Consider the following 16,524-nt stretch of genomic DNA (forward strand, 5'->3'; position numbering starts at 1 on the left):
GGAACAACATGGGGAATATAATCACAGTGCACAAAATATTACTAAATAAGTCACTTGCACTTACAAATTTATTACAATTGTAAAGCTTTAAGTATCAGACTTCTAATTAGCTGCCCCCTCCCCCTGTACGGAATCTTCAATCCGCCTTTGAAAATTGTCATATGAGAGGAAATCAGGTCGTTGGCCAAATCAAGCTATTGGCTTGATTGAATTTTTAAGTTGGTGTCACTTTTTATCTCTCGATCAATTATTGCTTTGACTTTCTCAAAGGTTCACCCTGCAAGTGAATTCACCATAGAGGCAGCCGTTCAAGAATGGTTGCATCATGCCCAGCAATGCACAGGAATGCAGCAAGAGGTAATAAAGCTGCTATGCATTTTGCACTAAGCTTAAAGGAACTGACAGCTAGTTTCTGCAGTGCCCAGTTTTTTTCTGTTGCAATCGAAGCTCGTTGGTCTCAGTATCCTGTCAGTGTGATGTAAATGGAAAGCGTTGTAAAAAATTTTGTATCTGCTGTGTGGATTAGTTTGTGCTTGGAAAACGAGCTAGAAACAGTGGTGTGTGAGCATGATAAGTCATATGCCAGCATTTGTGTAAGTTATTAGGCTATATCAGTAGTTCTGCTCATCCAGGGGAGGCACCTATTTATGGTAAAACTAGTATACAGCTTTTCTAATCTCACACAAAGACTACAGTATACGTAATCCCTCTTAAGTTTGCCTACAAAAGCACACGAGTGCATCTCCATGCAATCTCGGACACCACTGTTCACAGCAGGTGGGCTGCTCTACTGTTGCCATATCGGCAGCTTTTCTTCCTTGATTATTTTATCTCATTATGCTATCGAATAAATAAACTGCACATGGCTGTGTGGCATAAAGACCACAGTTTTAAAGAACAAGTATAATGCATTAAATGACAAAAAATTGCATATATATCTCAATTTTTTGTCACATACTACCAAGCCATCCCCGCATAGGCTGTACATGCAATTTTTTTAAATTTTATGTTGCACTTTATACTTCCTACTTAAATCCCAAGCGGCATCATCAAAATAGTCACGAAAATTAGTTTTCATTTCCACTAGAATCTTGTGACATGTGATGTATTGTTGATCCCTTTATTGGTTTTGTTTTTCATCACACTTGGACGTTAAGTTGGCTCTGAGAAATTCTCACCAAGATGAATGATATCCGATAGCTTTATGACACAATGTGGCAGACAATTACACATACGCTGGAAACTCAAGTTTGTGTCCAGTGTAGCTTTTATCTGCTGCACTGTTTTATGAGAACATCACTTTCTTTTGTAGTAGGATGTTTCGAAACTGACATTTACAATGAAGCGCAAATTAGTGAAATGTATTTGTATGTATTGATACTCGTAAGACCGGAAGGCATTTCAAAGTGCTTTTTAGGTTCTAGAACTAGCTATACTTACATATGCTGAAATGAGTAACATGGTTATTGCTAATGTATGCATTAGTCATATGCAATTGCTGTGTTTTTGAAGTAGGCATCATCTTTCTCAATTCTTCGGTATGTTCAGGAGTGGAGCATCACAATTTCAGCCAAGCATTTTTTTCTCAGGGTAATATAGAGTATCAGTACTGCTGGTGTACTCTTGCTTGGAATGTCTTATAGTACTTCTTTTCACTGTTTCTGGGTAGCTTATATTGATTCTCTTTTTTCTTGTATTCTTAGGATCAACTGGTTGTGATGAGTAGCCATGGTGCATTATGAAGCTTTCAAGGAAACCTTCTTTTCAAGAGGAACTTCGTTGAAGATTTTAGCGCAGCAATTTTTATTCACATCAATTGAAGCCTTCAAGGCGAACTTTAACAAAGACCTTTGTATTGTAATTTTTCATTCACATAACTTTAGGCTTTCAAGGAAAACTTCGTTGAGGAATTTTTCATTCACACCACTTAAAGCGTTCAAAGTGAACTTCGTTGAACTTTTGTACATTCTCATAGCTTTGAAACTTTCAAGGGGAACTTTGTTGAGGATTTTTGGTCAGCAATTTTTTATTCACATCAATTCGAAGCGTTCAAGGCGAACTTTATTTTAGACTGTTCTACAGTAATTTTTATTCACATAACTTTAAAGCTTTTGAGGGGAACTTTGTTGTTAAGCAATTTTTCATTCACATCACTTCAAAGCATTCAAAGTGAACTTTATTGAACGTCTGTACATTCTCATTACTTTGAAACTTTCAGGGGGAACTTCGTTGAAGAATTCCAAGCACCAATTTTTTATTCACATCACTTCGAAGCGTTCAAGGCGAACTTCATTGAATAGTTTTGTACAATAATTTTTCATTCTCGTACCTTCACTTACATTCAAAGACCGATTTAATTTCATGTTCAATAAATGTGTTTGAAAACAATGTGCTGTCTGCTGCAATAAATCTCTGAGGTTTTAAGGACCCAGCATAAACATGCAGGTTAGACGGCAGCTTGTGCTTGATGATATTGTCAGGCTGTTTGGGCTTTCTTTACCAAATATTGCTAACATTTTGGGAATGAGAACTTTTTTTCTATGCAAATGCTCAGGCTTGCTTCGTGTATAGTTCTGTGTGCCAGAGACCTGCGCTCCCACTGCAGTCTGGCTCTTAGCTGACACTTATAGAAAGCATCAACGCCGTAAGTCTGGCCTTATTAATTAAGTTTGATGTCTGACAGCAATTTGGCCAGCTTCACGTCTTTGATGCTTTACCGCATGTAGTTGGTGGGTTAGACCTGCAGTCCCATGGCAGTCTTGCTCATTGCTGCTCGGCTGTACTTTATATTGTTCGATACCCACTACAAAGTACAGCCGAGCAGCTATGAACAAGACTGCCGTGGGACTGCATGTCTAAAACACCAACTACATGCGGTAAGTGTGAACAGTGCATGAGAAAAGCTTTTATTTAATAAATGGCAATGTCTATGTATATCTATTAAATGTCCATTCAGCGTCCATGTGCAACGTACCTGCAACCTTACTCGGATGAGCATTTTATTATTGCGTGTACCTATCTAATCTTCGTAATTTGGATTTCTATGGATATCTAAGAGACGTTTACAATGTCCATGAGAAACATACCATGGATGTCAATACAATTTTTGTGATTCACTGGGGTATACTGGTGCCCTCTTCTGACGGGGAAGGTACTAGAATCTTAGAAAAATGTTAATATATTCTTAGTAGACATGAAAGGAAATGACAAGAACTTGAAGAATTACAGAATGGTCAGCTTCCTCTCCGTCATACACAAGCTATTTACAAAGGTAATTGCTAATAGAATTAAAACAAGGTTAGATTTCAATCAACCAAAGAAAAAAGCTGGATTTCGAACTGGCTACTCAACTCAACATTCGGCCACATTCATACTATCGATCAGGTAATAGAGAAATGCTCAGAATACAGGCAACCACATCGAAATCTATAAAATCAACTGTAATTAGACTCTTAAATATTTACAAACCTGTTTCAATACTAATCACATCTTAGAATGCCACCAGATTGCGCTCATTGCGGCATGTGACAAATCTTGTCTCAAACAAGCACTTCGCTTTTATCTATGGGGTTTAAGGCACGCAAAGAGAAGCGCTTGGTTGAGATCACAGTTGCATGGTCAAAGTGCCTTTTAAGCAAGAGCTTAGTTAAAAACACTGGGCGTGCAAACATGGACAGAAAAGAAAAGACACCACAAATGGCAGTTGTGGTGTCTCCTTTCTTGCGTCCTTGTTCGCACGCCCTGCCTTTTTAGCTTCAATACCTAAGAAGTAGGTCAGCTTGTCATTCCAAGAGCCTAGTGCACCTTCTTAATTTATGTCATGTGTAGGCATCAGGTTAGACTTTGTCGGGCTTACCGAAAAAAAAACGCAATAGATGCAGCAAAAATAGTTTATTTTACCCTCAAGGAAAAATATAAAGAACGATAATACTACTGCAAATTAATTGAATGATGTAGAAAAGAACTTGTAGCTGATTTAGTAGTTACTTTTATACCTTCCATCGTCCAAGGAACATGTGATAATGTCACCTGTTTTTAGGATGCTTGTCACAAAAGAAAATATAGAGAAAATTAGCGAGCATTTAAGAACAAATATAAAATGTACACCAAATTATCTGAAATTCTCCAGGCACAAATTCTGGAGCAGCCACATCTACTCATAAATTATCACAGAAGAGCTCTTCTCTGTTTTGTCAGTTGGCTTTCTGCACGCTACATAGAAAGCAACAGCGGCTCGTGGAAGATCTTCAACTGCCCTCAATGCTTTTCAGGAACCAGTCGGGCAAGCTGTACAGCTTCCCGGGATCCACCAGACGCTTGCAAGTTATCTGGTAGAATGACGGCTCGTACGTGAAAAGATACACAGTCCTGCAAGTCAGAAAACATGAAAGTCAGCTTGGAGGCTATGTGTTTTTCCTGCCCAAATGAAAACTTTGCCCAAATGAAAACTTTTGGACTCACAGATATAGGATTGTATATATGTAATGAGCTACAGTCGAATCTCATTGATTCTAACATGCTTAATTCGAACTTCCAGATAATTCGAACACACGATGAGGTCCCGTTAAAGCTATGTGTATTCCAATGGGTGAAAACGCTCGATAATTTGAATGCTCAAGCACTTTCGACGATTAATTCGAACATACCGCACTCCCAAAATGCTCTCAGCAACACGCCCAATCCCACCGTGGCCCCTGCGACACCTCAACACTGCCTGCGAAGGAAATGAAAAGGAAAGAAAAGGCTGCAGTAGAATGTTCGCTCTCTCTCAAATGCCGATCGATGACGCACCCATGTCACGCTTCTCCCTTTTCCGTCTCTGCCCCGTAAAGACCCTCCTCCTTCCAGGGCCGTGTGCGAAAAGAGAGGAAAAAAAAAAAGAAAGCCGTCGCTGGGCGAATGAATGTGTGTTTAAAGAAAAGGAAAAAGGCACTATCTTTTGCAGCCTTCGCCCCTTGCGGGAGCCTGGCTCCGTGCCTCGAGGGGGGGGGCTCTCACGCGCGGGTGCCAGGCTTCTTCCTTTTTCCTTCTCTGCCACGTAACTGTGCTTTTTTTTACTGACAGGCGCGAAGAGAGCAAAAAATAAAAAGCTGCCGTGGAGCATTGGTTTTCTCTCAAATACCGGTCTGCTTCTCACCGCATGGAGACGCTTCTCGTTTCTCGTCACGTGCTGGCTATGCTGCGGCTGGGTAGGCTCCGCTACGCAGCAGCAGGCGTTCTTGTTGTCGTCTTTAGAAAGTGTTGGCGCTCGACATTTTCGCGCGCAGCTTTTCTTGCCAGAAGAATGCTGAAGTGTAGGTAGGAATGCTTTGCAAGCTGCGTGCGAAATTGGTTGACTCGCTGCGAGGCAATTGTGTGCAGATGCACCTGACCGATTACTTCAATTATTAACGGATGTCCTGTGATTTGTGAATAAATGTAAATCTTCTGAAACTTCTCCCTCGTGTGTTAGCTCAAAGCACATGCGCCACTCCATGGAGAGCCCTCCATTTATTTAGCTTTCATTAATTCGAACTTCTTTAATTCGAACGAACTTTTGGGCCCCTTCGAGTTTGAATTATCGAGATTTGACTGTATTTTATTTTTTAATTCTTTATTTGTAACAATCAAGTGGAAAGGGCTAGCCATCGCCACGTAGTAGTGATAGGAACTCTCTTATTTATTTATTTTTTCGATAAAAAATTAAAGTTGGTGACGGTAACGTAACAAAGCCACACTGAATCATATTTACAGGGTCAGCCTAAGATGGAGGCCCTTCCGTCTGTTACACGAGGTTGAATGACACCTGATCAGGTGAAGCATTGTAGCAATAAGGATGGCGCACACAAGTTGCAAGAAATGCTTAGCGAAATACCATTGAAAGGTATCTTCAAGGCTTCAAGATGTATCAGATAATTTAGCTAGAAAAAAAGCACTGAGTATAATATCTTAAAGGCAAAAGCTCGTCAAATCTTCATCAGAAATAACGGCTCACGGCTCACGAGTATGAAATTATCAGCTCTCCGCGCGTTCAGCCACCACGGTTTCCTGAATCTTGAAAGTGTCACAGTGCCTACTAAACATGACGAGTTCTTACTGCTGCTACCACGTGGCTCTCTCGTAACCCGCTGACGCACAACCTGTAGATGCGGTGCACAATGGCTTAGTCAGTGAAACAAAATGCATGGAAAATTTGCTTGCCTACACAAATAAATAATTACTAATGGGGCTAACACGAAAAGGCTACCTTCGATCTGGCCGCTCGTGGAACCCTAAGATCACCTCAAGTGAGGCACTAAGTCGAGCGAGGTGGTTTACATTCATTGTTTAAATGCTTATTAGTGCACTTTTTACCCAGACGAAGACGGGAAAAAGACAGCACGCGCGCAGCATTCATGATAATTACCACAGTTGTAAGCTTTTAAGAATCAATTCATTGGCACGAAGTGACTACTGATGATGAAGCGAAGCAGGGTCGTAAGGTCCATAATGTTTACGTTGATGTCCCCGACTGGACAGACAGATGGACGTACAGAAAATAGTCATAGAATCGCTGCCTGACAATTACTGATAAGGGTTGTCAGTGTGCATATGCTGCACTGAATGCAGCCTGCTAATTTTAACCAAATAAGTAAATGAACATGACCACAGCATAAAGAACTAACCTCCCGTCGTCACCTTCAACGTGCTGCCTAATGAAGTTAAGCGCGTCATCCAGGAACTGCATGCACACATCTTCTGACCACAGTCCCTGAAACAGAAAAAGAAGAAACAGCAGAATTCTATAAAACATCTCGAAAACAAAGCACCAATACTTGTTCATTAAGCTAATAACAAGAATGAGGAATCTAATACTTTTGCAATTGTGTAGGCAAATTGTTTTATTGCTAGCATTAAATACCCTAATTATTAGAAATTGTTCTGCCGTCAGTACATGTCGTTCAAAAGGTACAGTTGTGACAAGCTCAGGTTAACGTAATGTATATAACAGTAGCAGAATATTCTTTGACCTCTTATGAGGCAAAGTGAAAACAAAGTTGAAAAAACGATGGCCCCGAATAAGCCATGGTAAGCAAAACGCATGTTGCATGGCAAGAAGTGTACACATTGTTGTTTGTTTTGCTTTCCTGCTGACGGACAGCACAAAGGAGCAAAAAAAACAGAAATCGAGAGTTAAGCGAAGGAGTTTGTGTGTGTGTTTAGGACACGTCATTTACGACATCACTTTAGGAGATATATACCACAAAACTGTTTCTATTTTTCATATTTGGTGCTTGCCATTTCACCATCTAGTTCAGTTAACCTTACAAAGTATATGGGTACTGATAAGTCGGCGCCATTTAGTTTACTGATTTAAACGAGAAAATGGCATCGTCCATGGATGCTGAATGCAGACTGGTGTTCGTGTGCCTAAAACTGACAAAGTATTAAGCAGAGTTCATTTAGGCTCAAGGTGAGAAAAATTTGGCAGTGTTATCACAGGTCAGCATGCGCACTCAAGGGTCGACTGACAAAACATTTCGAATTGTGCTGTTTCTTTAAGGGGCGAAGCTCCTTAAGGCGTGGGTCATGCATCTCCTCTATGTAGTAGCCACCTCTCGTTTTAGTTCATGGAATGTCTGCCAGATGGCAGTACTTGTATATCATGAATATATGATGAAAATATGCGAAATCGTGGTACTTAGAGTGTTCACTAGATGGACGGATGAACAGACATACAGAACGATGGATATGCAGTCAGACAGGTGGCAGAACAGACAAACAGACAGAAGACAGACAGAAAGACGGACCGATGCATGAATACTACCAGCGAATGATTCATGGTTTACCGATAAAACCTTTGGAGCCTTTGCCCCGCTCATCATCATTCATTCTGTAGATATGCTGTGCTTTTTTTATTTAGACTAAGGTTTGAGCCGCAAGTCTCAGTGATTTCAGACGAATGATATTTTTGTGAATCAGTCTGAGTGAGCTCCGTTGTAAAGTTTTGTATCGAAATGGGCACTATTGTATGAAATATATATTTAGATTGAGTCCAAGGAAAGTCCACTTTGCTTGCCAACCTATGGGTGTTACACTCTTTTACCATAACAGAAAAAGGTTAAGATGCACATCGACAATCCATAAGCACAAAACTGGCAAGCTCGTTCCCCTGCGTGGTGGCATCTTTTTTTGGGGGGCAGCATGGTCTACGCACGTAGATGCTTCACCAAGCTCTGCTGCAGCTGTTTCACACTCGTTTTCTGGGTGTGTCTTGAAATTCCAGAAGTGCGTGCAAGTCTCGTTACAAGAAGATCTAACATTTCTACTTAAGTATGAAGCCTTCAAAGTTAAATCTCTGTAAGGCACGGTAATGCAATGCTAAGATGTATTAAGTTAATTATGTCGTGCTAGAACACAGGAATGCTACAAGACGCTGAGTTCTTCACGGCCAAGAGCTTCCGACAAAGATGCACGGCTCAAACAAAAAGTACTGGTAACAACACGGGTATATTTGTCAGTCATATTTATTGTTAGTTAACCTAGCAATTTCTGGCTAAGATGTGCTGGAAGTCGATTCCTCGCCATTTAATATGAACACTAGCTATGGTTTTTCTTTTCCACGAAGGTGAATATTCGCCTAGCCACAAACAGCGGTGTTTAGCCACTAACAGCGGTGGAACCACATTTGAGTGGAGGTTATTTAAAATAAATACAAAAAGTCGCTGCCTCTTCCCCCGAGAAAAAAATTCAGAAACGAAGTGCTCATTGTGATAGGAAGTGCCCAAAGTGATAGAGCAAGGTAACAAACAATGCTGTGCCAGTTTAAATTGTTGTAATCACCCACTCAATGACTTAACAAGAGTGGTGTAGCAAGCACATCAGTCATGTAGAGACTTTTCGAGATGCTAGCAAAGAGTCGTCAATTTCAAGATTGCCATGTCGTAGAGGCATACATAATTTCAGTTTCTGCATGTTTTGAAGGTTTAGTGTACACAAAGCATGCCTTACTACCAGCTCTTCATGCAGCAATGGTTAACCCAAAGAGAACTCAGCCAATAGAAGAGCAAATCTTCATTTCAAGGAATCAGGCAACGTCACTGATTATGATTGCGTTGAGTGGAAGCGCTAGCGTAGTTTGAAGAAATTCTTGGTAGAAAATGATGCCTGTAGGTCAAGAAATTTAAGTTGTTTATAAACTGGCAATGCTTTTACAACCCTTAATATTTATTTTGAGTGCTGCCGATGTACCGCAAAAGTGCTAGAAAACGTCCTGCTCTTTTAATGACAGCATTTCTTAACAAGCGTGGCCGAATTTTCTCAGGCAAAGACGCCAAGCAACGCTTGCAGACATACACGTCTGAAGTGATATTGGCTTACCTTAGCCTTGCCTGGCATTTTGCTCACATCAAACTCTTGGATGTGCCTGACAATGCCATTGTCATCTCGAAAACCACACAATCCCCTTGGGACGCCTCCAATACGTGACTTGGCCCACCAGGAGAGCAGCTTGTGCCTACACAACAAGTATGAAAATAAACAGTCCAGTTTATTGACGGTTACAAGTACTATTTATTTCTCACGGTATACAGGCTAGTATAGATGTTAACTAAACAAAACATCACCAGTAATGAAATTAAGGATTCACTGCCAAACTACCAGAATACGAACTCAATTGATCGATAATGACGGAATGTTTACCGATTACGTGCAGTTTCAGCACATGATGCACAAAAAGTGCTTGGGGAAGTGGAAGCTAGGTCAGAGGTGGACATAAAGCATTCTGTAGTTTATCATATCAAGTGGAATCTCCCACGTACTCCCCGCAAAATAGCGTTATGTATTTATCTATTTCTCACACTCCATAGATGCAGTAGTATCTGCCAGAATTGATTAGCTTTCCTCTAGATGCTGGTATTTTTTCAAGTCTCTGGTAACACACAGCTGCCTGAGACCTATGAAACACGCTCGTGAAATCATAGGCGTGCGCTAGTGTTAGTGTATTCGAGCTTGTGACTGAGCCCGTTATGGCCCCCACACATATGAACTTCCATGCTTTTTTGTTTTGGAATGAACTACACCACAGTAATGATAATGGCAGGAGATCCTATTCTTTGGGTCTACGATGCCTGGTGGCAGCACTCGTGCATTGTCCTTCGTGTTTTCTGGTGTACTCAATGCTTGAGCCTTTAGTTTTGTAGCGCTGCCGAGTAGTATCTCGAAAGAAACACGTATAAAAGCATGAAATTGAGATCTGCTGTGCCAGAGTTGAGCTGCTCATATGAAAACTGTCTTTTTCGATGTAGTCATTGAAATATTTTCTAATAGATACCATGACAGTCAATTCAGCCTTTTTTAGAAAATTCATGCCATACTATTTTACCAACGTAAATCTTAGTACAAACATGAACTATGGAGTTCGTGCATCTTATTTTTTTAAACACGCCTTCTGAATATTTGAAAGTAAAATACGAGATTAGTCCTCGGCCACATCTGTTTGAGAGACAACTAGGGGGCCACTCACAGTTGCTGCTGCTACTAAATGAGAGTGACACGCAGTCATATTAATAAAATTGGAAGTCACATCCGCTTTCGCAGGAATACAGTTGTATTCTCACGAGTCAACAGCCGAACAAACGCGTCTTGCACCATTCAGCAGCTCTCTCATGCTCGCACAGTTCTTTGATTCGTAGCCATCTACGTCAGAATAATCATTTCTAATCAAAGTAGACGATTGGGCCAGTTGGTGATCCATGATTGGTGGATACCGCCGAGTAGAGCACACAGACAAATAACAGATAGGGACAAGCGCAGACCATCAACTTAAGGCTTATTTTTCTCATACTACATATATGAGGCGAAAACAGTAAGAGCAAAAGAAAAACAAGAACAGTTAATCATTAACAAACAACAAAATTTATACACCCGCGGAATAACCCAGGTGAAAATTTCCACCTTGCTTTCTGCTGTAACCACATATATTTCAACCATTTCTTGCCGAGCCAGTGTCCATCTTTAGTTTTATTTCCGCACTAAGTTTCACAGGTAGTAATAATAAGAGTAATAATAGTAATAATATATAGGCAGTTAATAATAATAGGCAGGATAGTAATAACAATAGGCAGTTACAGTGATGGAAGCGACAGTTTGCTTTTTTGGAGCAGATTATGGAGCACAAAAAAAGGTGCTTTGAAGCAGGCTGAAGTGTCTTCGGATCCGAAAGAGATGCTATAGCTTAGAGTTGCTATTGGTATTTTCGAAGCACATGCATGTTCCTAACGACTCCTGAAGTCTAAAACATCACATAAGCATCAATTCAATGCTTATATTTATTATTAAGTGTTCCGTATACTAGTATGCAGCTAGTATACAAGCAGTATGTTGGCATAAATCAAGGGCAGGACATTTTTTATTATTTTTTTTATTTACAAAATACTGCAGGCCCATTTAAGGGCCCCAGCAGGAGGGGCAAGATCATAACATTGCACACGGGTGTAAAACAGCAAGAACAATAAAACGACACATCATATACAAAAGATACTAAAACATAGGTCATGGTTAAATAGGTCAAGTGCCTCTACAGAGCCGGTTAACTATTGAGGTAGGCAGTTTCATTCGTTTATGGTTCGAGAAAAGAACGAGTATTTGAAAATGTTTGTTCTAGCAAAATACGGTGTTAATGAATGAGTTTGCAGATACCAGGTTTGTCTTGTCGTAAACGGTTTCAGATATAAATCACGGTTTACTGACAGCTTGTTGTTATTTAAAAGAAAAAGAAATTTGAGCCTGTGAATTTGACGACGCTTTTCTAGTGTGGGTATACTGTTTTCTTTCATAAGGTTTGTGGGGGAATCAGTTCTTCGGTACTTGGAGTAAATGAAACGGACCGCTTTGCGTTGGATTAGTTCGAGAGCCTCAATGTTTCTTTTTGTGTATGGGTCCCAGATGATTGAGGCATATTCCAATGAGGGACGTATAACAGTCAAATAAGTTAGTTTTTTTACAGTAGAAGGAGCATGATTAAGTTTGTGTCTCAAAAGACCAAGTTTACGGAAAGACGACACGCAAATATTAGAGATGTGCTTATTCCAGCTGAGGTCGCTGGTTAGAGTGACACCAAGGTACTTATACTCAACAACCTCAGCTAGTGTCTGGGTGCCGGATTTCTATGTAAATGGCAAAATATTTTTTTTGTTGGTTACACGCATAAACACGGTTTTGTCTGTGTTTAACCTCATCTCCCATTGCTCGCACCATGCAGAGATATTTCGGAGGTTAGTGTTTAGCAAGACCTGGTTATCATAAGAAGTTATTTCATTGAACAGCACACAATCATCAGTAAACAGTCTGATCTGGACCGGCAAGGAAACAGTATCAACAATGTCATTATTATAAATTAAAAATATCAAAGGCCCAAGTACACTCACTTGGGGAACCCCAGAAGTTACAGGGAGGGGGTCAGAGCAAATACCGGAAATGCTTACAAACTGAACCCGGTCAGACAAATAGGAAGAAATCCAGGTAATTATAGGTTCTGGAAGGCCAATCGATTCCAGTTTTTTAATAAGCTTATCATGAGAAACAAGATCGAATGCTTTCATGAAATCCAAAAAGGTGACATCCACTTGACCTGCCTTATCTAAAATTTGTGAAAAACTGTGCACAACAGGAATTAACTTCCTTTCTGTGGAAAACCTTTTCCTGAAACCATGCTGAACATCCGAAAGTATGTTCTTTTCATTAAGAAATGTTATAATAAATTTAGCTATAATATTGTTACGTTTGAAAGAGACTGGTAGACGTTGAAAGGGGCCGTTTATTAGGTCGCGAAGGGCAGCTCAGAAGCGGCCGACTGGGTAACGATCCTCCTGATCCTCTTCTTCTTCTCTCGCTCTGGGCGACAAGTGCGTTCACCGTATACGCTTCTTTTTCTTCGTGCATATACGCAACGTTCCTCTCCGCGCAGACGAAGGCCGCCGGACGAGTCAGTCGAGTTGTCGTGGCGTGTACAGTTTCAGGCGGGCAACATGAACCACTTGAGTTTTGGCAGCTCGTCGACCACTCGCCGTGAGACGAGCTATTACATAGTTGACCTCTGTAAGTCTGTCGACAATCACAAAAGGTCCATCGTAAGTGGCCAAAAACTTTTGGCATAACCCGCGCTTGCGCATCGGAGTCCACAACCACACCAGATCACCACGGCGATAAATCACTGGTCGATGGTGAATGTCATAGCGTGCCTTCGCCTTGTCTTGCGATGCCAATGTGCGCAGTAGAGCTATGCGACGCGCCTCTTCAGCGAGGCAGAGAGTCTCGGCGACAGTGACGTTGTCGTGGTCACAGAAAGGCAATATCGTGTCGATTGTGTACCGGGCGAACGGGCATAAAGCAAAAAGAAAGGGCTATAGCCTGTAATCTCATGCTTCGCGGTGTTGAACGCGTAAGTAATGAAAGGGAGTACGTCATCCCAGTTCTTGTGGTCGCAGGAAACATACATAGATAACATGTTGATAATGGTGCGGTTGGTACGCTCCGTCAGCCCATTAGTTTGGGGGTGGTATGGTGTCGAGTGACGCAGGCGGGATTCACATAAACGGAGTAGCTCCTCCACGACATCCGCTGTGAATTGTCGTCCACGATCACTGATAATCAGGCGAGGTGGGCCATGTCGGAGGATGACGTACTGTAACAAAAACGACGAGACTTCACTGGCAGTTGCGGATGGGACGGCCGCCGTCTCGCAGTAGCGTGTGTGGTAGTCGACGCAAACAATTATCCATCGGTTGCCCTTAGCCGATTTTGGGAAGGGGCTCAGAAAGTCAATGCCCACTTGTTCAAAAGGTGCGCCTGGAGTAGGCATCGGCTGTAGAAGACCAGCTGGACCAGTTGATGGACGTTTGTGACGCTGACATTGCATGCAGCTTGCCACATAGCTCTCAACAGACTTCTGCATACCAGGCCAATAAAAGCGCTCTTTAGTCCGGTGAAGCGTCCGCGCCAAACCTAAATGTCCAGATGTAGGGTCGTCGTGCATGACACTCATAATAACTGTTCGCAGGCTCTCCGGGACCACTAGAAGGAAACGCGCGCCACTACTGGAGAGGTTCCTTTTGAACAACAGTCCATCACGCATACAGAAACGGCGGGCACTAGTAGAAGCGGATGCAGCGGCGAATAGTGGTGCCAGTTTAGCATCCTTCCGCTGTTCTGCTCTGAAACTGGGATAGTCCGGGAACGTAGGCGACACAGACGCTACAAGCTGGTCAAGGTCATCGGATTCACAGTCTGTTGTACTAAGTGGCATACGTGAAAGACAGTCCGCGTCAGCATGTCGACGACCACTCTTGTAAGTGACGGTAAAACTGTATTCTTGTAGCCGGAGTGCCCAGCGCGCAAGGCGACCACAAGGGTCACGAAGGTTGACAAGCCAACACAACGAGTGGTGGTCGGTTACGACTGTGAATGGGCGTCAGTACAGGTAAGATCTAAACCGCTGAATTGCAAATAATACCGCCAGGCATTCTTGTTCCGTAACAGTGTAGTTTTGTTCCGGCCTGCTTAGGGAGCGACTTGCGTATGCGATGACGTGTTCGCGGTCGCCGTAACGTTGTACTAGGACGGCGCCAATACCTATGCCGCTAGCATCCGTATGAAGCTCTGTCGGAGCAGAAGGACTGAAGTGCTGAAGGACGGGTCGTGACGTCAGCAAAAACTTCAATTGACGGAATGAAGAATCGCACTCCGGAGTCCACTCAAAGGAATTGTCCTTTCGTAAGAGGCATGTGAGAGGATACGCCACGTCGGCAAACTTCGGAATATAGCGGCGGAAGTACGAACAAAGCCCCAGGAAACTACGAAGCTCCTTGACGGAACGCGGCGCATTGAACGCCTCAACTGCTGCTGTCTTCTGGGGGTCAGGGCGAATGCCATCCTTGTCAACGAGATGGCCGAGCACAAGCGTTTGGCGGTCTCCAAAGTGGCATTTCTTCGAGTTTAAAATTAGGCCAGCGTTTCGGATGCAGTTCAAAACAGTATCCAGACGAGAGTTGTGTTCACTGAACGTGCGGCCAAAGATGATGACGTCGTCGAGGTAGCACATGCAAATGTTCCACTTCAAGCCACGCAGAATGGTGTCCATAAACCTCTCGAAGGTTGCCGGTGCATTGCACAGTCCAAATGGCATTACGTTGAATTCATAGAGCCCATCAGGGGTTACAAAGGCATCGGAATTTGCCAATAACCGGATCGTAAGTCTACGGAGGAAAAATAAGAGGCCGAATGTAAGCAGTCTATTGCATCCTCTATACGGGGCAGCGGGTATACGTCCTTTTTAGTCACGGCATTCAGTCGGCGATAGTCGACGCAAAATCTCCAAGATCCATCCTTCTTCTTAACAAGGATTACCGGTGCTGCCCACGGACTGGCTGACTCTTGTACTACTCCCTTTTGCATCATTTCCTGCACTTGGTCGTTGATAATTTGTCTTTCTGACGGGGAAACACGATACGGTTTTTGGCGAATCGGACTTGCCGCGCCAGTGTTGATGGTATGGCGCGTTCGAGACAGGGGGATAGGGATTACTTTGCCCTTCTGCGCAAAGTCAAATACCGAAACGTGCTTCAACAGCACATTCATTAAAGTTCGGCGCTCGCTTGAGCTAAGCGACTTATTTATCGTTGCCATAAGCGCCCCGTCTAAATTGTGACAACCAGTTCCGTCACGTTCTTCCGGCACGTCTGTGAGCTCGACCACTGATAAGGTCACGTGTTCTTTGCTGACCGAAGCTAATTTTAAACCATTGGGTAGGGTCACGGGCTCAGAGGAACAGTTTACAGTCCATAGGCCAGTTCTTCCGCCATCAATCGACACCACACAATGGGGAACCAACACATTCTTCTTCACGCAGTTTATGTGCATTGGTTCTACGCTCGCATCGAAGCTGTCAGAATCAGCGCCGCGACAAACAACAGGAACACGTACGGTAGACAACGCAGGTATGAACGTATCGCCACAGACACACAGCGTAGTTTGGTCATTCGCTGGAGTTTCCAGAAGTTCTGAAGGCATTTGGCCACTCACAAAGACTTTCCTCGTGCGACAGTCTACAGTGGCACCACATTCTCGCAAGAAGTCCATGCCGAGAATGACATCATGTGTCGACCGAGGAATAATCGCAAACTCTGTCGTTATCATAAGGCCTCCCAAAAATACCTCAGCACTACACACACCAATAGGGCGCAATGGCTCTCCACTCACTCCACAGAACGTCGAAGTTTCATCCCAGGTAAAAACAACTTTCCGCCCTAACACGTCTTTAAAAGAACCACTCATCACGGAAATCGTTGCACCTGTGTCCACCAACGCCATCACAGGCACATGATCCACCAAAACACGCACTTTGTTTTTAAACATACACACAGGAGGTATTTCTCTTAGTAGCACGTTTCCAGCGACCTCACCCCCATTGGCCGCGCTGGCTAGTTTTCCGGTGGCGAGGAGGGTGCTTTGCGACGCAGCGGTGAAGGAGAACGATGAGCACGAGGTCGCGGTGGGGGCGTTAAACTC

At 42.8% G+C, this 16,524-nt stretch overlaps 1 protein-coding gene across 2 annotated transcripts in view; it reads right to left on the reverse strand.

Moving 5' to 3' along the window:
• Window positions 1-3,876: 3,876 nt before the first annotated feature.
• The window catches only part of LOC119169334 (decapping and exoribonuclease protein), a 143,971-nt gene continuing 131,323 nt past the window's right edge, over window positions 3,877-16,524 (reverse strand). For both annotated transcript variants that reach the window (XM_075884007.1, XM_037420443.2), the window contains exons 4-6: window positions 9,340-9,475; window positions 6,645-6,730; window positions 3,877-4,368 (exon numbers count right to left, since the gene is read on the reverse strand). In XM_075884007.1, coding sequence (XP_075740122.1) covers window positions 4,248-4,368; window positions 6,645-6,730; window positions 9,340-9,475 — 343 coding nt within the window. In that variant the 3' untranslated portion in view covers window positions 3,877-4,247. The remainder of the gene's footprint in view (window positions 4,369-6,644; window positions 6,731-9,339; window positions 9,476-16,524) is intronic.

Source organism: Rhipicephalus microplus, unplaced genomic scaffold (assembly GCF_043290135.1).
Source record: "Rhipicephalus microplus isolate Deutch F79 unplaced genomic scaffold, USDA_Rmic scaffold_23, whole genome shotgun sequence".
Taxonomy (NCBI): Eukaryota; Metazoa; Arthropoda; class Arachnida; order Ixodida; family Ixodidae; genus Rhipicephalus; species Rhipicephalus microplus.